The following is a 24,158-nucleotide window of genomic DNA, read 5'->3' on the forward strand; positions in this document are numbered from 1 at the left end:
ATCTTTAAATTGGGCAATGCTATTTTGTCTTCAGAAAATCTGACAGTTTCCACAAGGAGGACACCAAAGGCTTTTAGAGATCAAAAATGAATAAGTTAAAACACTACTCAAAGAAATGGTACAACTTTCAGAGATCAGGTAGAGAAGGACCACTTATTACAGAAAACCACAAAAGCCCAGTGCTGGAAACTTTCTGTAATCACAAACACATCACCTCCCTCATCAGGGAACTCCTGCCCATTTAGCAGGGAGGTGCAGCTGGAGAAGCAGGAGCAGGGCTCTGTGGGAGCTCCATGATGAGGAAAGAGCCATGCCCTGGGAGCCAGGCATCTGTTTTGGAGCTCAGCATGCAATATCCTGGGAACTGGATTATTTATCCTCTACTCACTGATCCCTGCCCAGAGCTGGCAAGGTTCACTTGGCTTCTTTATGGAATCCCCTCCCACTCAATTCTTATGAAAAAAGTTATTCTAGTGGAATTAGCCTAAGATGGATGGCGCATCCATGAGGAAAGGAGACCAAACACCACAGGGGCAGCTGCAGCACATAGCACGCTCTCCACTGGAAGAAGCAGAATTGCCTGTGGCAATTTTCCATAACCTTACCATCTTACTGATACAGCCTGTGCTAAATGGAAGAGATAAATCTGATCATAACTGAATTTAGAGGTATGTGAATTAAGGGTTTTAGAATTTGCTGCTGAGATGTTAAGCCTTTGCAAAAAAAAAATAAATAAATAAAAAAGAAAAAAGAAGGCAAAGAAACACAGATGCATCACTGGAATAAGGGATACCATAGTTCAGTAAGCAGGATGGCTAGCAGGGAAAATAGGCAATAGCAGTTTACACACAGAGCAGCTGGGGTGTTTCTAAGACAGCCTAATAAGATTATTTTTTTTCTCTTTCATTCTTGAAATAACTGTTAGAATAATTTTGACTCTTTAAACCTAATTCCCTGCTAAAGAGCAACTTTCTCATCACTACCACAAGGCCACCAAAAGAAAACCTACCACATACCTTGTGACTTCTGCTTTCAAAGCATTCACTGTTCAAGCATTACCTAGGACAGTAATTACAGGGCAGTTTATTTACTGGGTTACTAGATTTTTGAGTACAGATTAGCTCTACAAGCATCATAGAAGTCTTCTCATGCTTAAAACAATTCTATGTCATTAAAAAGAGGTTAGAGTCACAGTTGATTTCTTACTTAAAACCATCCTCATCATCTTCAATGGTCCTGTTAAAGAAACAGCAAGTAACTATCTAGCAATTGAGAACAGAAATCTGCACCCAAAACTTTCAGAACTCTTTTATACTCAGGATTGTTGTTTTTTCCTTTGTTGGATTTTGGGGATTTTTAAACCAGGACTAACCAAACTTCAAAAACAAAGATGCTGTTTCTCTCTGACTTGCCACTGAAAATCTGATAGTATATGAGGAGAATGCAAATAAAGATTTTTTTGCAATGGTGGAAGACTGTATAAAATCTAAACTATATGCATAGACACACATAAGATTATTTTTCCTACTGTGATTTAACCTTAAGTTTCCTACTTTTATATTCTGTTCATGGTAAATCACCACATCAAAAGATTATGCATCACATTTTAAAGCAAAGGTGTTAGCAGGGTTTTAAAACATCCCACAGAAAATTTTTTTTCCCTATTACAGATCCTATATCCTAAGACAAGAGTGCTGAACATACCACAAGTTAGACACATGGAACAGTGTTCATATCTGCTGAGCAGGGGTGGGGGAATATAAAATAAATATACACAGTGCCCTTTCCCTCTGAGAGGCTAGCACAGTGAGAGATTTGGGGTTTTATTATTATTTACACCTATCATCAGTTACCAAATTTGCTTGGGCAGAGACTCCTTTTCCTCAAGTTTCAGCCCAAAGTAAGAATTTTGCTGAAGGAAATGCATGAGATTTAGTGAAAATGCTGGGTCTACCTTTTGGTTTAATGCCAGGAAGTAGATCACTGTGAAATTTAGTCCAGATACAGAACAGTGTGAGGAAGCATGCGAAAAAAGTAATAGTTATTGTGAAAATTAATTTTTAATGAGAACAAGTACTCAGCTTTGATAGAAAGAATTTTCTGGAACAGGTAGAGACCATGCTGAACTTCCTTACACACCTGTGTGACCCCTGCCAATCAATGTCAACACTTGATTAATATTTTACTGAGAAAGTGTGAGACGATTCAAACTTTGTCTGTCTCGGTAGGTGTTGCTAAGCAACTTTGCACCTTGTCTGAGAACGAATCTTCACAGCAACCTTTCCTTCAAGCCAAAGACCCGCATCCACTTGAAACACTTTCTCCTTTGCGAGTGCAAAACCCAGCAAGCCATATTCCACCCTTCCCTTCCTACTTCCCTCCCCACCTCCCGGCTGAGAAGAAATGAACGGAACAGAGTGTGAAACGCTGTCCTTTGCTTACCGTAATCGCTGTCGTAGAAGACAATGAACTTCTGCCAGCGCAGCTCGGTGACCAGCTTGAGCATGACGTCGTTGAGGCGCACGGGTGGGCGAGCGGCCAGCGTGTACTCCTCGTCCTCCAGGCTGGGGTTGAGCTGGCAGGCCGTGCGCGGGGAGCCGCCCGTGCTGCGCTGCACGAACAGGTGCGGGATGTGCATGGCGTCCGTCAGCGACTGCAGCGCGTTGGCCGACGCGCAGCCCGTGGACGTCACCAAGGCTAAGATCCCCAGGGTCATCAGGTCGCAGGCTGGGGAAGACAAGATGTAAAGCAGGGTTTGAACGAGCTCAGCAATTCCTTTGGCCAGCCTAGATGCTAAGGAGGGAACGAGGCAGGTTTTGCCCTTGCCAGCAACACAGGGCTGAAATGATTTGTATTACACTATCAGCTGAAGCCTTTCAGAGGTAGGTCCTGTACCTTTACAGTAGGAGACAATATCTGCAATCTTTCCTGATATGCCAAAGTTGAGGACAGATAATGTAGCTACTGTCAGTCCTTGAGACAGCAGCTGATGTGGATGGAGATTATGGCCCTTGCTTCAGGTCATTCCTGGTGCACGCAGGAACTGAATTCCCATTTTTTAGAACTCACTTCACTGCTTTAACCCCTTAGTCCTTGTTGGGCACATTGGATGAAGATTTCAGACAATAAAAAGCAACTTCCATCCCAAGGATTCGCCTCACACAGCAAGAGTTTTGAAGGACTTTTTAAATTGATAAGACAACATTCACTGGGTGTCTCAGAGCAATGCAGAAAAACAACAAAGGCATTCTTTAGAACCAAGACAACTCATGAATAACTAAACAATTATTAGCAACACCACAGCTGTCCTTAAAAAGATCTGGAAAAGCATGTACCATTTAAAAACACAGCATATACATTTGACCCCATCTGTTTTGAGAATGAAGCATTATTCTCATGCTGAGTTCCAAACACAGTGTGGAGAGGCCTGGGCAGCCCACTCTGCTGCTCAGGACATCCCACATGGCTTGTTCTTCCCAGGACTTCTCCAGATAAGACAACCTCCTATTCAGCTGCAGTTAGAAAATGTTTCCAGCCAGGGCTCTCAGCAGCTATTCAGTCAGTAGTGGTGAGAAGACTATGTAAGACTATAAGGCAGCCAGTGATGCCAGGTTTTACTAACCCTCATGAATAAGGGGAAGCAAAGTTGGCCCTGGGAGCTCAGCACAGGAGACCCTCGTAGGTTAGGATGGCACCATTCCTGAGGGTCCCCCAGGGGCACTTAGAATTGCCTGCTCTGCCTTCGAAGAGGGCTGGGGGCAAGTTCAGGGCTTCGGCAGCTGTTTCAGACCCCAACCAGTACCTGCCCAAGCACAGCCTGCCCACAGGAAACCCATGGCTCTGCTCCCCCAGCACAGAGGCCCAGCATAGCAAAGCCAGACAGGAGGGAACTGGAGATGCTCCACAGCCCTGTGCAGTCTGCACGAGCTCATTAATAGTGCAGAAACAGAAGAGCCTCTGGGGTGCAATTCAGAGCCTCCTGGGACACGCAGGGAGCTGAGCAGGACATTCAGCTTGCAGCTGGAGAGGGGAGGCTGCCCGTGCTGGTGCTTCCCCCCGCAGGGAGGGTGCACGGGCTGCGGGACTGCCAGCGCCGTGTCAGGGCTGGTGGCAGCAGGTGACCTGCAGCCACACTGCCACTGCCCTGCTGCCTCAGCTGCAGGGGAAACGCACCGGGCCAAAGGCAGAAAAGAGAACACAATCTATTGAAAACATTTCTCCTCCTCTAAACGCTTTCAAGTATATCTCCACTTTCAGAGGCCAGAAAGTCAAAGGAAGTAGGTTACGAATAATTAATAGTAATTAACAGTTAAGTATCAATTAATATTAATTACATAAAGCCTCCATAGTTAAATACATAACTGTTTCTCACACAACTGCTCCACCAAAAATCTTCTTAGACCAGACAGAAAATAGATATATTTCACTTTGATATGGGATAACAGAAAGAAAATGTTTGATCTTCTCTATGCACAGAATGTTCAACATGTATCCTGATGCAACAAAGATGAAGAGCTTTTAAAATTATTTCCTTGATGGTCTTTACAATAAACATATGTCAGCTGCATTATCTAAATTTACTCTGTGTTGATTATAGTTATGTGAAATTGTTCTTTGTTTTTCCTGAGAGCTGACCTGATTTAACAGCAGGAAGGCATTATATTTGCCAAATGGGAGACCCAGGTTTGGGAACAGATTTGATTTCCCAGGCTTCTTGCCAGAGAAAACTGAACATGTCATACAGGTAATTTATTTAGTCACAGCAGGGGAGGGAACAGAGAAGTGAGAACAGAGGGAGAGAACAGCAGAGCTGAGCCATAAACCCCTGCAGAGATCACCAGCCAGCAAGCTTTGCTGTCACTAAGGGTGAGAGCAGCAAGCCACACGGGGCTGTAGCAGGAACAATTTACTTGCAAAGCAGACAGAAGGAGACGAAAAACAAAGCCCTTTCTGATGGGAGGCTGCATTTGGAGAGCCACTTACTTGTGCAATACAGAGCTGATCGCCAGTTGTGTAACAAGAAATACCTTCATTCAGTGGTTGACACTAATCAAAAGCTGCTGCTTATTAGCAGCAGAAAGACCAGAGAGGCGACAGATCATGGCAAATGGGCCCCCTTATCTCCCAGCACAGCCCACCAAACACAGCAGAAATATCTCAGCAAAGACCATTTCAGTTGAGGCATTTTCCCAGTGTTTCATCGTTTGTGTCCATGGGTTAGATTGAAGAATTAGTCAATATGCTTCCACATTCTGATATTTTTGTCGATTGATTATGTTCTGCCTGAAAGCATATGCTACTTAGTAAGTGTTTTCTCCTCTTGCCTCTCTGTTTTGAGATAGCAGGCAATAAAAACTGGAATGACTAAGGAAAAAAAAGGTTTCATGTTTTCTGAATTGCTTTCTTTAGTCAGATTACAGAACGTGAAACAGAACACGTCATTTCTAATAGAAGACTTTCATTATACAAAAATACAATGGATTCCAAGAAGTTCAACCTCTCCACAAGTATTGCACTGAAGGGTGAGAATAAGCTTTGAGCACATAAAGGAGGAAAGTATTACTTTTTACATGAGTAACACAATGGGGAACAACAACATAACAGACTCCATTAAAAAACTCATTAGCTCTTAAGGCATCTCAAAATTCCTTATCAAGGGAACATTCAAGGCTTATACAATCTCAAGAGAAAACTCTGGTGGACCACTTTTTTTTTTTTAGGATTCCCCCCACATTCCTGCAATTTCTTGCACAGAAAACGAACCTTAGAAAAATGTATAATTTTCTGTTTAACTTCACACTAGCTGTAGATTTGCAGCAACAATCAAATATCACTGACTCTGTAACTGAGTAAACCACTAATTCTGTCTATCAGTTGCAGTTTCATAAACATTCAAAAGAGCATGTGATCTTTGCATAGAAATTTCAGAACCCTGATCTTGATTTTCTTGGAGCTGGATACATTTGATTTGAAATGCTTTGGTCCACATCAGACTACTAACGTAAGGGAAAGGGGAATCAAAACACCTTGAGAACTTCAGTGATCTTCAGCTACTATGGTTATGGTTATATACATTTAATATTGTTGTAACTAAAATGCTTCCATATTTATTTATCTTGCAGATATATTTATTTAGATATGCTTCAAGAAATAATCCTTTTAAAGTATTTGTTCCACAGATGAAAAGACACAAATGTTCTGGTAATCCTGCCCCAGATTTGACTGCTACTTGAACAGCAACAGTTAGTAGTTTATTGTACTGAATTATTTCATCACCAAACTTTGTTTTAAAAAGATACCAACATCCTACAAATCATACAGTAAGAAATGTGCAGTCTAGCATGACGAAAACATGAACAACAACATCATACCTAAAGAATAAATCTTCATTAATCTATTTGAGCCAATTAAATCATGTCACGGTGCTTGTTCAGTGTTGGCCTCCATGAACAGACCACCTCTCAAGCTTATTCTTGGATTTCATTGAAGTTTCCTAAATTATTGATTAACCCAGTTCACAATGTTTCGGTGAAGTATCTTCCCTAACCTATTCTTTTGAAGTCTGTTTTCAGAAACTCCCCTTTACACATCTGCTTGACATTCTACATCTTGAACTATTATTTCTGTCACAGTGTTTCACAAGACACTGCTTTCTTCTCCATCTATTGCCTCTAATTTGACTCTCACTTCATAGCAATACATACAAAACTCTCTCATTCTGTGACCCACATCTCTAACTCCAGACACATTCTATTAAGACCAAAGTTAAGCCTGGACAAGAAGCTATTAATTTGCAGACTCTTATCCATACAAGCTTTTTCATCAGTGGGAGTCTTCATGGTACACGAGACAATGCAAGACTTCTACTTTGCTGCAATCATGCTTCAGGTCTTGCATTTCTACCACTGCTTCCTGTACTTCCTATTTCTGAAGACAGGTGCAGATGGGAAAGTCCTGATTTGGCACATTCTTCATGGGGATATTTGCATTAAGAGCTTTATCTCAGATCTCTGTAATTAAATCCCTCTCTCTCCAAACCACTGGGAATTAAAATACTCCAAGAGAAACTGCTATCTTGCTCCTGGCAATGTGACAACGTGACCATCTCTCAGTCTCCCTTTCAGTGATTTCCTGTTATCAGAAAAGGGTAGAAACTTGCTCCTTTGTTTTCTCCATTCTCAATAGAGCAGCTGCCAGTGTAATTTCAGCTCTAACAATACATCCTCCTACTGGCATTCACACTGCCTCTTCAAACTTCAATGTCTTTCTGTCTCTCACTTCTGGGCATCACCATCCTACCCACTCTGGACACCCTCGCATATTTAATAAATCCTCTTCAAGTTTTTAGTTGAACTTTTTTTCTTCTTTTTCAGTTTGACTAATCCTTAGGAACTCTTTACTGCACTGCAAATAGAGAATTATCCAAATCACAAATGACTTGCATTTCAAAAAAAAATTCACCATCTGAAAATTGAGAGGCTGCTGCCTTCCTGCTTGGAAAGATTTTCAAAGGAAGGAAGATAACTTCAGACATGCTGTATTACTCTGCAATGAAGTGATTAACTAAATTGGCACTTAAGTGTCTGTGATTAGGTTTGAAAGCCACCTTCCTGCTGAGACAAGGGACTTCATGCTTGCCTCAGTACTACTGTCTCAATCTGGCACAAAACTAATTTTTCACATTATTTATCTTTGAAAACCAGCAGGGGAAAAAAATTATCACTAAAACAGAAGTCCAGAGAACACAGCAGATTCTGGGGAAAAAACCCCTATTTTTGGGAACCTAAATCTTAATATTCCATGAGATTATCAAGGCCTGCAATATCATTTGCTGAGAGTGCATAGTTAGATCTACCAACTGAACTAGCAAGCAGATGCAGAATGTCATGTGCTATATACAAATGAACTATTATTTGTGGGTACTAAATTTAATAAGCAGTTTGGTTCATTAACCTATTCATACATATAAACAGAGATACATGTAAAATTTTGGGGTGAAACACTAGAACAACCAAAAGTTAGGAGATAAAAATATAGCAGTTCAGAAAATTGTGTCTTGAATCAAGATGTAAGGTCTGTGGGAAACACACCCACAGAGGTGTTCTCAAATTAAATGGAAAAAGTCCTTCTGGGAGGTTTGTTGGAGCACTGAAATGAGATAGAAAAGACAATGATGCAAGGAGAAAGACTGCATCCACCAAGCAATATTTCAAACTCAAGAGGATGATGATACAATTCTTTCAGGTAAAGCCAAAATAACACAAACCACAGAAGTGTTTTCACACATATCTAAGCAAAACCTGAATGTTTCTGCTGTAGTACATGAGAAACTTCCATGAAGTCGAAGCACAAGCCCACAGCTAATTCAGCCATACAGAAAAATGGCATAAGACTATTAGCTATCTATGTTTTACTGCTCTTTAGGCCTCAAAAGGCCTTTAAAATTTTATGCTTTTGTGCAAAACCAGCTGATCAGGCAGAAAAAAATTATAGAATAATCTCATTTATATCACTGGGAATGCTTCTATTAAAAATATTGATCTATACAAAGATTCCTATTATTGGTTTATTAAGAACAGCGTTAAAATTAGTTATCTAAGCACTCACTGAACCCCTAAATGGGACTTCCTGAAGAGCCATTTATTTCTTGCTTCACATTTTATGATGTTTCTCAATCTTCAGCTTCTTTCTTTAACTGAGAAAGGCAATTCATAATGAATTTGCATCATTTGCACTTAATGACATGCTATGCAGTTGTTCTTCCTTTGGATACTCAGCAATAAATATATTTTTCTTTGTTTCATTTCTGTAGGCTTTTACTTACTTTTATGTTCTATACTATAACACTATGTTTCTACAAATAAAGAATTTATTGTTTTTACTATGAAATCTACATGAAGCTATAGTTAGTTGTCACATAATGACTGATAATACAGAGAAAAGATAACAAAGGTAGACAGCAAAAATCTTTTATATAGCACTTTTATTGCTGTACCACCTTATATGTAGTGAAGATGGATATTTCCTACTCCATTATCAAAACAAAGTGCATCTTAGAACAAGAAAGAAAATTCACAATTTCTCCTCTGTGGTTTGATAAAAAAAAAAATAAAATCAAGCCAACCAAAACCCCAAAGTACCTCAACTTAGATGTGTACATTTTTTGGATAAAATATTTGAAAACAATAAATATTCCCTCCCTCCTCTACTTCTGTATCTAAGAAAGGGCAGGACAGAGGTGTGCCAGCCCATTCATACATTAGTGTGTGTACATAAGAGTTCACATAATCACTATGTCAGAATATCTCTGGCAAAGCAGCATCTAAAAAACATCTCAAAAGCAAGGAAAGCATGAGATTTTGACATGTTTACCAAAAACACTGGGAAAAATCGCTTCTAAAGGTCATCCCCCAATTTTTGGGCAGTGTTTTTATTGTTTTCCCATTATTCAAGGAGGAGGAATAAGGGAATAAGCTGCTGGGGTGAGCAGCTGGCCCCATCCCTCTGGCCACTGCTCAGGGCACTAACAGGGGCCTCGTCACTGCTCAATGACATCGACTGCTCAGGAGAAACCATTTTTAGATCTTCCACTTCCTTTCAACTCTATGTTTTACAACCTGATGTCTTGTGGGCCAATTCTCAGCATGTATAAACTCTGAGAGCTCCCCTAACATTTCCAGAAGTGTCCTTTACATCTACATAATTGCCACTGTGCCTTGTTTGCTCCATCACCCCCTTGGTTCAGCATTTTCAGTACACTGTCATTGCTGGCTGGCACACACGCAGACAACTTTTGGTACGAAGGCTGCAAAATGCTTTCACTTTATAGGACCTATAATGAACACCAAAACTGCATAAATCCTTTCCCTAGCATGTACATTGACTGCAACAATTGGAGACTTAAAGCAATATTCCTGGAAAGGCAAACCAAAAAGCCACTTCAGTGCATGACAGCATTCTTTGTGTCAGTACTAACCCACTAAGCCATTAACTGCCATCCTTGAAAAATTAACCAGGAGCAGGAAGAGGAGCAGTCTAGACCACTCTTCTGTTTGCATTTATGCAAACAAAGAAATTATTCCAAAATGGTAAGTAACATACAACAGAGAATAAAAGCAGTGATCAAAACTAGAGTTGTGGCTTTCATTTAATTTATGGGAGTGTATTAATAACTCCCTTCACTCTTTGATGGTCAAAATAAAACACCAAGCACAAGTAACGCTGCTCTACTGACAACGCAGTTTAGTTTCTGCATAACTGAGTGATGCCATCAAGTGGTCAACAAATGCACCAGTTGCTTTCCAAGTAAGGTTTTTGGGTTAATCTTCAATGCACATGCTGCATTTTGTGTGGAAAAGCTACTGCCATGAAACCAGCATAAAGCACATTCCACTGATAAAAGTGCATCAATTGAGAGCACTAGTGACAGGTAAGAGATGACCTTGTTTTTCCAAAAGACAGCTCTGATACTGCTCTCTAGCTCCTCCTAAGAAGGTAAGAGTCTCTGAGAGCACAAACAGCTTTAGAACTGCTTTACAGTTGATTTTTGCTATTGGTTTCGCAGTTGGGTAGATCTGGAAGAGCACACCAGGAAAGACTGCATAATGTAGCTATTAAAAGTATTTTAAAATTCTTTAAAAATTTACAAAAATAATTTAGCATTAGGAGTAGTTAAAGATGTGCAACATCCCAGAACTCAAACCTTTCGTAGTCTTTCTCAATTAATAATAAAAAGATCCTTAAAGCAACTAAATAGAACTTTGATGGTACATAAATTCTGCAGAATAACTGTACTTCTGTTTTCTCAACAAAATGTAACTCCAATTGTGAAGACTTTCTCTCAGAATTTTAGTTTGGCATGATGTTTAAAAATGTGAATAAGCGTTTCTGGTAATTTTGAATAGTGTATGGGTTTTACAGAACTACCCATTAATCACAATGGCATCAATACTATTTTAAGGTGGAACTGAATCAGCTTTGAGTTTTTTTTCTTTTTCCCCTTCAGCACTAGTTCTGAGGTAGAATTAGCTGCAAACCATCTCAATTATTCACAGGACATAACTGCTTTTCTGAACACTGCATATTTGATCTCTGTTCTTTGCAAGTTCTTCAAAAGTTATGTTTTCTTTTGCCCTTCAACACAGAATGAGCTGCACTTTCTCACCCTCTGCTTTTTTCACCTGCCTTTCATGACAAATCAATGACATAGAAGTATTTTTTTCACCCTTGTTACATTCTGCAGGGATGCCTGACTTTGTCACCTCCTTTGGGACCATTTTGCTTGTACAGGCTGAGTACTGTTTTGATGTCAGTGTGTTTCAGGCTCAGTTTGGGCACACACAAAAGGAGAACACTCTTCTGCCGTCTTCGAAAAGCAGCCAAACACGGCAATTCCAGATAAGCTGATAAAACCTCCCATTCTTTGGTACTGAGGAACATTTTTGGATTGGGAGCAGTATTGACAACCAATGAACACATTAGCCCTGCTTGCCTATCTAAAGATATCTATGCACAAATAGGGCCAAGAGAAACTTTCATTTGGGGGGAGGCTGAAATTCCTCCCTTTGCACCATGCCTTAAGCTGAAAGCAGGAGGGATGAGCATCAGCCTAAGCCTCTCAACATTGCTTCTGCACTACCTACAAAAGATTCCTGTTGTTTCCCCAGCACATTAGGAGCACGTGCCACTCGCTGCACACTCCCACTCATGCAGACATTTTAAGCAAACCAAAACACTGACGCATGATCTCCTTTCCAATCTGCCATTGTGCTCAGTAACACGCCTACTTGAAGACAACAGTCAAATAACCCCAAACATCGCTCCTAAGTGGCACTTTACATCCCCAGGCTCTAAGGAAGACTCTGGGGCACACATAAAGCTATCAGGGCTGCTGTGTTACCAGAAATAAAATGTTATGAGGCTCAAGGTAAGTTCACAAAAGCTACCATTGTCTCATGCACAGACAGGAAGTTCTGTACTCCAGCAAGCAGCTCCAGAAATGCACAGCCCTAAAACTTATCCTTTTTGTCCTGTCAGTGATTCCCCCCTCCCACAGCTGTTACTTCTACCAGCAAAGGGGACAGCGATATTACATAAGGCAGAGGAGACACCAGAAATCATCACATATACAGGGAAGCACAGCCGTGGTGAAGGAGCCCACTTACCTAAACAGCATTCATTTATTTATGCCAACTGCTGAAAGACTTGTAGTGTTTATGAATCTAGTTGTGACTCAGTATGTATTTATAGCACATATTTATCGACAAGCTTTAGGGGCTGATCTATTGAAAGATCTCTGCAATGTATCACATACTTACAACTGCATTCAAAGATTATGCAAATATCCCAAGCCTAGCAACAGTCTAAAGCTGCTATGTCATTTTCTAAAATCAACTTTAAAAGGAACACTTTCTCCTTTCCTCACTCATGAAAGACATAACAAATGCCAAAATTATTTTTGCTCATTACTAAGGAAAAGTTCCTGTCCTCACTCAGCACTAGTATTCGTGATATAAAAACCACTTTGCCTGCAGATCTCAAATCCTTCATGACCATCCAGTGCTATAAACCGGGTAGCGTTAAAATACTGCAATCTGCATTCTCCAGTTTTCCTTTTAGCAGTTGCCACTGAGTAACTTCAGACACTGCACATAACTTTTTTAACATCTACTAAAGCTAATTTAACTTATTGGAGTATTACTCTGAATTTATCTCTCCCCTTCAGCTCTGCATGAGACAAATCAGGGGAAAACACCAAAACTCACAAATTGTCAGGAGTTCTCATCTGAATACATGAAATTAGCCACTTGTTCAAATGCGTTTAACACCTGATCGTTCCCACTGTGAACCTGAGGGCAGATTTTCAAAAAGTCTCAACACTTACACATTTCTTTGCCAGAAGCTACTGCAAGACCAGGCCTCTTGTTTTGATGTTTAAATGAGACCTGACCTCTTGAAAGTTGTTCCCATTTTCAACTAGACATATTTTCTTTTTTTTTTTTTAAACTATGTCAACCTCTGTGTCTAGGGATAAACAGATATTACACAGGGGATAACCAGGCTTACCTCATACCAGTACAAATGCAGAATATTTTTTTGAAACCCTATTATTAAAAATTGTTTAAAAATCGGCCTAATTAAAATTTGCACCTAAGGTTTCTCTCCACATGAAAGACACTCTACGGTAGACACTAATTCAGACTAATCTAGAAGAAGCCATGTAGAAAAGATCTGCTTTTAAAACACCTCACATTCCACTAATAGATACTGTTTCACTTAAAGGCTCTACTTTCAGCTGTTGTACAATTCCTTCAATTGCACCTGATTTCAGTAACTGCATCATAGAAAATTATCAGAGTGGATAAATAATACAAGATAACTCAAGCCCTGTGGCATGATCTATACAGAAATATCATATTACACTTCTTATTAGGTGCTACTTAGGCTTTATTATTAAGAAAGCTTAACTGGCTGTTATGTTTAATGTTTGCATTCATATAATCTCATTATATAACACCTTCAGGTAGCTTTCTTTAGTTGCAGACTAAAACCAAAACAATTTTGTCCCTGTCCTCTTACCACTGCACTTGAATGTATTCTGCAGAAGGCCAAAGAAGTACTACTGCACTGTGGGCAGAGGAACAGTTACTAAAGCATTATCATGTGGGAACAAGTAAGGAATTCAATATCACACCTTCCTGAATCTGTTTCTACAGGGCTTTGTAACACCAATAACCAGTGCTCGTGCAGAGAGTTAAACACAGATGGAAGGAAAATGCTTAAACTAGCAAGGTAAACCTCATAACAAAGAAGTTAGTGCCTAATTCCAAGCTGGGCACGCAGAGAGATTGGTTTAAGGAAAGGAGAAGAGGCACTTCAAACATAGAAGCAGAAAGAGTAGGTCAGAGAAGGCTCCTGCTTTCAAACATCAATTTTTTTTACCAGTTAAAAAAATTATAAGTGGCTTATTACAAAAATGAATTTCTAATAAGAAGTACCAGTACAAATGAGGAATTTTTGTTTGTTTGTTCATAGGTCACCAGATTCTCACTGAAGGCATTCATTATTTGATCATACAGATTTTCTGAGTATACATATTATGGTTGCATGCTCAAGTCATAAGCCAAGTAAAAAAAATTCAAATGTTAGAAAGCCACAGCATCTAGAGCCTTCATGCAATCCTCACACTGTCCCAAGCATTAGGGAATTTTACTGTGAGAAACATTCAAATTCCAGACTGATGAAAATGAAGTTACAGCAGGATGCCATAGACAGCAGTGTCAGTTTGAGAGCCTGGGCAGCCTGACAATAACCGTGGTATTCCCTGCAGGGCTGAGGGGGGCTTGTTTCACTCGTCATTGTATGACTCTTATACTCTGATTTCTTCTCTTTTTACTGCACATCATCTTTATAAAATCACTGTCTCATCCAGAACACATGCTATATACACCAGCTAAATTGTCACATTCTTCATACCATCTATTCTTTTCTCATAATCACTGAATTGTTTTCATAAAGCAGTCTGACTATAAGGTACGGGACTGCAGGGAATCAATACCCAGGCCTGGCAGTACACTACCCTCTTGTCTGACTGATAATAACCTGCACAATTGACACTGTGGGCTTTTAAAGTTTCCCAAATCTCTCCAAAGTGAGGCATTGCCTTCTGAGGTTAAACCTCTAGACACATCATGAGAGCTCTAACACCATATCCTGGTTCTGCAGACTCAATGGTCACTGTTAGCTCTCCAGTCTTTCCAATTTACTTCAAACGACCATTTCCCAAAGATCCAATTTCATGAGCATTAGGTCATGAGACATTTTTTCATTCAAGGATCTCTAACAGTCTAAATACAGACCATGGATTTAGAAAACACCTTGCCCCTCGCAACATCACCTAAGGTGAGTTCTACACAGCTCTTGAGCATTTTCTACAGCATTTATTATACATGCAGTACTATGATCCACTTGTATTTTGGACCTGAGTCATCTCAGTAAGTAACTACTTTGAAATCAAATGAATATATTTCCTCACAGGCTGAAAATATTTTGCACAACCAGGAAAACTGCCTCCTAGATAGACATGTCAGCTGATTTCTCAGGGGGGCTTTTGTCACAGAAGCTCTTCGTTTTCACATGGTAAGAATATTTTGATGTAGTCCAAATCTACATCTTGAGACTGTCTGGCAGACAACGACCTTGCACATTCATTAGTCTTGGAAACTCCATGGAGATCGCTCTTATTTTTTATACATACATATTTAGACTGACAACCATTTCTCAGTTCTACAAGAGTAAAGTGATGGAGGTTTTTTACTATGGTAACAGGTTTCCTTAGCGGTAGAACCCAAGGCACAATATGTTATCCCTGGCCACAGTACCAACAGAAGGTGTTAATGAAGCCCCATACTGAAGCAGGGTTAAAGTTTGGGGGAAATCTGGCTCCTTCTTGTACTCTTTACACAATTACATCTAGATGTAATGAAGGCATGTATCAGATGCTCCTTCCTCACAGCTCTCTCCTAGTGCAGGGTGGCTGCACATACCAGACACGGGCTGGACACCCTGGAGACCAAGGCCAGCATCCACTATAGGGACAAACTGCTTCCGCTGTTCTCTGAGCTACAGCAAAGCACAGCCAGGTGTTAAAGTGAGCTGCAGGATTGGACCCTGCTGAGCAGGACAGTGATTGCTATGTACATTTAGGCCTCCACCACACAGAACTTGGGTGGTTAGAGAAAAACATTTTTATTTTCACTTCCACACCAAGTCCCTTCCAGTCTAAAACACATTTCTGTGCAATGTAACAAAAGGCAACATCTTCTCACTTAAGACTTTCCCAATCTTCTTGGCCCTCTGTGCATGCAGGAGACTGCATTGTGCACTTCTTCATGTTAGGAAGAGGGGATTCTAAATGGCAAAAGTGCCTATCATTTTCTCCCCAGTTTAATGATACATCTGATTAACTGCACTGACCACTGCTAATCAGGTAACTCACTGGACTTGACTGTCTTGGAACATCAAAACTGGATAAAAAGTTTTTTGTGAGTAATGACCAAATACCTCAGCTAAACTGTCAGAAAAGACTACAAAATAGAAAGGTAGGTAATGTTCGATTTGTAGACTAATTTTAGAACATATAAAAATGCATAATGAAAAGAAAGGCACTGTTTTCTACCAATGCTCCCAGACACTTTTATCTCTGTTTTGCATCAACTGGAAGACAACTTTCACATTTTGTGAATATACCCTTTCTAATATTCAGCACAAGATGCTCAGAATCCAACCAGCTGAACTGCACCAAGGCCCAGGAGCTGACACAGACTTCTAATCAGGGACCTGGGTGCACACAGAGTCCCATGAGACAAGCAGCTAAAACACCTATTTGTGCCCCACAATGTGCTGATGCACTGGAAGGCAAATGTGATCCAGAAACGGCAGGTATTTTGAAGCAAAAAGGTTCTTGCCCACTGATCTTTGCTAAAGTCATTTAAATATAAAGCTCCACAAAGCAAAAGATCAACCACAAGAAGTTTCACAGGAAGAACACAGGAAACTTTTTTAAAACAAAGGTTAAATGATTAACTCTAACCTTGACATTTCAATCCAGGTAATGCCTTTTTTTTAATTATTTTTTTATTTTACAACCTAAATACTTGGGGGAAAAAAAGAACACAAAAATGCAATTTTTTAATACAAAAATTGAAAACCAGCTGAAGTTCAACGCACCAGCCACTCCTATCACCACCACCATCTCCCACTCCTGCCTCCCCACTTCCCTCAAGACAGGACTCAGGTCCAGCCCTCTGGTTCTGACTCACACTTACCATCACCCTGAGCAGGAGATCCCAGGTCTCAGCTGCAGCTAAATAACCAGTGCCCTCACCTGAGACTTCATAAACCCATGTTCAACTTCACCCCACAAGACAGTCACTTTTCCCAAGGGTCTGAAAGCCAAAAAAATTTGGCAACTGATTGGCCTCTATAAGCACCAGTTGGGGTAAGCGTCAGCTGGGAACTTCTTGCTTCAGTTCTTTGCCATGAAAAGTCTGAGATCTCAAGGGCAAGTTATACAAAGCCTCCAGCATAAAGCTCTCCTGTACACCTTGGGTATGTGCCAGCTAAGATGGGGACTGAATCTGTCAAACACAATCCCAAACTTCCATCACTCAGAAACCCTAACCAGCAGTGATAGGCTTTCTCCTTCACCAAGAATGCCAGTGTTTGTTTAGAGTGCAGTGAGTGCCACTATAAGCACAATGCTTTATGCCACTTACACAAATTAGGAGAGACTAAACTTTTGTTATCTTCAGGTCAATTGGATTTAGCTGGGAAACTCCATTTCTGATCTCTGCACATTTGACAGAAGGCAAGGAGTCACATGGATAATTTATACAGATAAATGAATGATAGCAAGGTCTAACTTCATTTGTGTGGTCATTTGCTTATTTCTTTTATTTGTGTTCTTCCTGAAGTACTTGCATGAAGTATGCAATTGCATTCTGTTGGAGTGGTTAATACAGCATGAAGAGAAATGCATACTTGTCATGTCATTTCAGGCCCTGCACAGCAGAATCACATGTTAAAGTGGCTTTGGCTACTGACAGTGAAACAGTGCAGATGCTATAAAAAGCAAATGTCCAGAAATCTGAATTCCTATAAACTACTTCTAATGTAAATAACTGTCCATGTATCCCTTGTGCAGTGCAGGATTGGCCCTCTTCTATTACAAAGTATGATACAACAGGGGTTTGCAGCCATCTGTCACAGTTGCACTGAAAGGGTAAGGGTGAAGGTTTTTTGGGACAAAATTTTGGGGCCATCTTGTGAACATTTGTTATCCCCCAATTGTTCCCCTATCAGAGTTCAATTTTGTACTTGTGTAAGCAACATCTTCACTGAAGGTAAATACAGTATTGAATCTATCATATTAGCTAGCTTGACTTGTCTAGGCCAGTGTTTCTTCCATATCTGTCACTGACACCACACCAATCTCTCTAAAGCTTTTAAAATCTTTTGCAGAGATACACAAAACCAAATTCCTATAAGAAAATATTCTTCAGAATATTGTCATATTCATTGGCTTTTGTGCTGAAGCACGAGGATTTAAATTCTTTATAATTTCTTAATCCTATCAAGTATACTTGTGCATTTTCTAATTATCTGTATAGAGTCTAATCCTTACCAAAAAAGGGGAAAAGAAAAAATCCTACTAAGATTCTAAGCACCCAATATGTTAACTCTGATTCCACAAAGTTCTTGCTGGTTTTTGGTTTTAAGCCTTGACGCTGCCTCCTATGGAGTTGAAATAAAGTCCCTCTTGCTCTCTCTTTGCATCACCGTTTTCCCTCCTCCAATTATGATTTTTTTTAATAACAGCTCCAAATCTCTGCTCTTTTCCACATCTTTAATCAGCTTTCACTTCCCTTTGAATACTTAAGTGTGTGTTGTATATATCTTCACTAAACACAGTCACCAGAAAGGAGAATGAAAAACCATGGCATTCCTAACACATTCCCACTGATCTCTCTCCAGTGACACTTGGGCCCTTTCTTCCATAAACCCCCATGCAGCTGTGAAATCCCTTATTTTCCCATGAGCACACCTTTGCCAGTCTCAGCAGGGAGTTGCAGCTGCCATTACAATGCCCACTGGCCTACTCGTGTTGGGGTCACTGACTTACTGCCTTCCCTAGCCTGGATGGGTGTCACCCACACATAACTGTTCTTCCCAAATCCAGATTAGGGATGAGAATGTTGAACAGTATTTCTAGTATAGAACTCATGGGTCCTTAGCTTTAGCTTTTTGCTGTGCTAACCATTCGTATTCACCTACCTCCATAGAGCTTTTCAATTACAAAAACTTCCCACCTCCACTCTCTCCTGAACTGCTTAGATATTCTGCTGGCTTCTGTGAGCATTTGCCAGAGCATGATTTTTCCATATGGTAACCCATTGACCTATAATAGTTTTGTCTGAACATTCTGAAAAAAAAAGTATACCTTAGAGCAAGTGTTTCCATCTTTGGTGAAGATCACATTGTCTTATAACCCTGTGTTTAATTGGGTATTGCTTTGGGAAATCATGTTGCAGCTTCAGCAAAAGCCACAAGCTGTCTCGTAGGATCTGAAAGATATTGTAGCTGTCCTATTTTAATGAAATTGCACTTGCAGTGTTGCAGCAAAACATCTCATACATCTCATTCCAGCCCCTTGAAGAGATAATAAACAAAACCAAAAGAATAGTGAGCTGATTCTAAAGCTACCCCTGGGTTTTTTAAGATTCAGTAATACCAAATCTTGCCATGTCTGGAAAGACATGAAAAGCCGAACCAACACAACCTGCAAATGGACTTTACATTTTGTCTACACTGTGCAGTTCACAGCTGCATGAGCTACTGGTACATGAGCTAGGTCATTTTGAAGTCACACAGAAGGTTTTTCTGTGCTACAGTGCACTGAGCAGGGCAGACAAGCTCGTAAGTGGCACATCTCACAAATGCAAAGTAGGGCAGAAGGTCTGACAGTCTGGGTAAGTCCCACGTTTCTGATGCACTCAGTGCAGTTGTTATACTACAGTGGTTTCCTCCATCAAAAATCTTGCAAAATATGATTGAAATCAAGATTCAACAGGGATGCAGAACCCACCCTAGAAGCCTACACCGCTTCCTAAGGAAACGATACCACAAAAAAGGAATGATCCGGTGTTGAATTAGATCTAGTTTGCAGTTACCCTTGCTCTGGAATTCACAGGCTGAACACATGAGCTAAAAATCCCTCCAAAATATTTCAAAATCCTGTACAGAACTTTTCAACAAGGTTTTCACCCCATTATACAGCTGATATGGAAGGTGACATTATTCACCCCAGCACAGATTTCTCTTTATGCAAATCACATAGGATTTACTACTTAAAAGTGGAAATGAGGGCTTCCTTCTCATGGCTGAGATGTAAAAAATTACCACATGCTGCTTATTGTCAGCAGCAAATCCTTATGACTCATTTCTTTGTCCTCATAAGACACTTTAAATGGAAACAAAATTTCAAGATGTACAGATAACCCTTTTAACAGGGTGAATAATTTATTATACGTTTACAGTGTTGTTACTGGTTTTAGAGGAACCTTTACCATATATTTCACTTGGATCATGACTGTACCGAATTTTCGGTTTGGAATATTTGTTGTAGTTCAGTGAAACACATGCAGATATATGCATGTCACATAGCTCAGTATTCTACCCCAATACACTACTGAAGAACACCAAGTACTTAAACTGCATTTCTAAGAATAGATTTCAAGGAGATAAAAAACAAAAAATAACAAAAAACAACCAAAAATATTTTTTTCTGAACCCAAGAGCAGATTCACAGTCAGATTTTTCACTTACTGCCTCCACAAGCATCAATTAAAATCACTGGGTTCACGTACACCACTGGATAAATTAACAAGCAAATAATGGATAGAGAGCCTTGCTACTGCATCAAGTGTTCCTTTGAAGAGGAGCCTCAGAGTCTGCGGTGCTGATTCTGCTCTGTTTGATCTACCACACACTAGCTTGCACAAAAATATTCGCTTACCCCTGACAAAACACTCTTCTGTTTGCATTATCTTTGCTGGACTGTCATAATGCCCTCTCCACTTTGGAACCTCTGAGAGCACAGAGCAGAAATTCAGACTCAATTTATCTTACAGCAGTGGAAACAGGTCTACTATTCAGAGCTGGAATGAGACACCAAACCGGAATGAAAACAGGACTTTGTATTCAAATATTTATATATGTATGTGTGCACATACGTGTACATTTTCAAGTCAACTGACTGGCATAATGCTCTTCTGTGACCCCTAATAATTGACTTATTCTTTGTGGGCTGTGCACTCAGCCACAATCCAGCTATGAATATCCAAGAGAAACAATGGCACTGTCAACAATTACCAACAAAGAAACTAAACTAAGTCCAACAAACCCTGCTAATCCCTCTTTGACACAGAGGAAATACCATGGCTAAATAGTGCCATTTTTACTTTTTTAAATTAGAAAAATAAAATAGTATTTGCCTCTTAGATCTTACAACTAAAAACTAAAAGACAAGCACTACAGAAAAGCCACACTCAGTGAACACAGACATTACTATGTTAAAAGGCAATAAGAAACCACCTATCCCAATATTACCTTCCCTTTTTTCCCCTTAGTGAATTAACATGAAGCAGAGCATGTATTGTGTGACCCTCCTGTCTGTACACTGACAGTGGTTCCAGCAGCTCAACAGAATTAACCTGAGTTAGAGCTGGCTTCCAATCCACTTATTGGATTGGGTGTAGCCTACAAAAGAATTATTTTTGATGAAAATTCTTGAATTTTACGTCCTTTATAATTTATTGTCCTTCATACTGTGTGGTAGCAAGCTCTGCAATTTAACTGTGCTTTCCATGAAAAAGGACTTATTTTAAAACATCTATTTCTGCTGGACACCCTTTAGATCCCATATTACAACATGCAGGTAACTCTTACTCCCTACCCTTATTTCTCCCCCATCCACATTTTTATATTCTACTATTACACTATTATCATATCTTTTCATGCAGCAATCCTAATCTATTGTGTTTCTCCTCCTGTACAGGCAGCTCCACATCTTTAACCATTCTTCTTGTCTTTCTCCTAGATTTTATCAGTTTTACTGTGACCTTTAAGAGACAGGATCATCAGATCTGCACACAGAAACTGAGACACAGAAGTACACTTGAAAAACAAGGTTGATTTGTTCTCCATTCCTTTCCTAAAAATCCCTAAGATTTATCTGTCGTTTCTTACTGTCACCAATAATCCTAGTAGTGGTTTTTGAGCAATATCCACAATAGACACAACATCTCTTTCCTGAATGGCAATAACAGTTTTCAAATTTACTATTGTGTACGTGAACACATATATATTCTGTGTGGAAGCACACACGTAGCATCTTGCAGCAGAAAATGTTTCTTGACAGCCCCACAATGCTAAGAAAACAAAATGCCCAGAAAAAAAAAAAAAAAAACAACAGTCATACCAGATCAAAATAATTACTGAACTAGATGCATCTTCCCATTGCTATGCCCACTTCCCCACAAATTATTATTATCTATAAAAAGCAGACAGCCTGAAAAACAGGAGGACACACATTTGGTAATTGGACAGTGTCCAAACTAAAGTCAAGCGCAGGTATGTCCTCACCAGCTAACACGCAGATCACCATCACATGCTCTTCCCACTACACAACACGTGTTGCAGGGGGTTGTCATGTAGCCAGGAATCTGTCACTGCTCTCAGACTGCTCAAACAAACAGCCCCTCAGCTCAGGGGTAAATAAGTTGCTCTGTCGGTCATTATGAAGCCCACCCAGCACAGGGACTGCAGGACTAATGCACAGCCTGATGCAGAGTACCCCCAGCCCACTGGAAGTGGCTGTGTAGCACAAGAGATTTTGACCTTGAGGTCCCTGCAGGGCAGTGTGGGGAGCAGCTGGGCGTGGGTTGTCACACCGACCTTCTGGCTGGTGCCCTGCGGGGCAATGCGTGGGTGTGCCCCCAGCCACACTCCCACCTGAGTGCAGGATTCTTTTCTGCCATCTTCACACACACCTTTAATACATCCACCTGTACCAGGGGGGAAACTGGAGCTCACAGGACAACAGGGATGAACACATCTAATAAAAACCACTAAATACATACACCACAGAGAGCAGGCATGAATGTGTTTGTTAGGAAAGAAGAATATATATCCTGTAGAAAGCAGAACAGTCAAATTCTGTTTCTAGTAACTGCAAATAAATATGACTGTGTTCCTTCAGAAAAGTCTTTCTGCGCTACATGTAAATTCATATTTTTCAGAAAATATCAAGAACATCTTTACCTGCCTCAGTGAAATCAAAGAGCGTATTATGAAGCACCAGAAAGTATTTCCTTGCCAGGTTTTCTATTTGTGTTTTCTGATTGTCTGGGTGTTCTTTTCATTTGCACCCAACTGAGCACTGCTACATCACCAGCTCCTTTGTTCTGGTCTGCTCATCTGCTGCAATAACTTTTTTGTTTTCCAGTTGGTAATTCCATCTTCTAGCATACATCATCCTGTTTGGGTACTTTATTCAATTTTATGAAGTTGCCACTGCAAATTATTTGCACAAATGGAGAGTGATTTCTTTTTACATTAGCCCTCCCCTGTTCCAGACTTGCTCCAGCAATGCATTGGGCAATGCTGGAGTAAATGCTGGAAAGGAATAGCATAACTACAAACTGAAATAACTGAACTCAGGTGCTGAAGGAGAACCACACAGTTGCAAAAGTAATACTCATTTCATAAGGCATAGGAAACCAAGACAGCTTTTCTTAATTCCAATCACCTCGGAAAAATATTTCCTTAAACTCTTTAATGATCTGTACATGCAGCATAAATCCTCCTTTAGCCACAGTTAATTTAAAGGAGAGAAAAGAAGAGTGAGAAGCTTCATGTTGTTTCAAATAAGTGAAAAATTTCACTGCAGCAGCAAATAACAAGAGTCTGTTCCTAACATCAGAAAGATGCACAATGCTAACAGGATCTGAAGAATGAGCTATATGTAATCTTGTTGTCTTCAATTTCTGCTCATCAATTGAAGCACTCCTATTAAATGGCCTTTATATGTTCCCTAATTCAAAAAATGCCAAGAAGTTAATTTAATCCTCAAAGCAGATATTCTCAGAAGTGTGTCTGGTGCTGTAAACAGATAATAGAAAAAGCAGCTTAAAATCAGAAACAGAAAATTTCAGGTTTTTTCCATAACATTAACTTCCTGCACTTGACTACATCTCTTTTGCACATCTTACGCATTTTCCAAGCACCACAAAAATTCATTTTCTAGCACAGCTGGAGGCCTGGCAGATAAAAAGTATCCCAAGCCAACTTTTAACCTTAACCGTGTATCATCCTTGGTTTTAGGAGTTTAAAATACTTTACTTATAGAAACACTTCATTTGTTTCAGAAGCCTGAATTGCTCCACATTAAAAAGATTAGGAAAGCTAAACTCTCAGTCTGAGCACCATGATCTGTATATATACATTTATTTTTCCCTATTAAAATAACATTTCAAGAGCACTTGGCTCAACCCACTTGTTGCCCATCAGTGGCCAGCCTGATTCATATCACAAACTGA

At 40.0% G+C, this 24,158-nt stretch overlaps 1 protein-coding gene across 1 annotated transcript in view; it reads right to left on the reverse strand.

The window, feature by feature from the left end:
* GRID1 (glutamate ionotropic receptor delta type subunit 1) overlaps positions 1-24,158 on the reverse strand; it is a gene marked incomplete at both ends in the record, with an annotated part of 491,898 nt that overhangs the window by 293,269 nt on the left and 174,471 nt on the right. Inside the window, one exon of the mRNA XM_082285773.1 lies at positions 2,443-2,727. Within this exon, the coding sequence (XP_082141899.1) occupies positions 2,443-2,727 (285 nt within the window). The remainder of the gene's footprint in view (positions 1-2,442; positions 2,728-24,158) is intronic.

This window comes from Coloeus monedula (assembly GCF_965178545.1).
Source record: "Coloeus monedula genome assembly, chromosome: 8".
Taxonomy (NCBI): domain Eukaryota; kingdom Metazoa; phylum Chordata; class Aves; order Passeriformes; family Corvidae; genus Coloeus; species Coloeus monedula.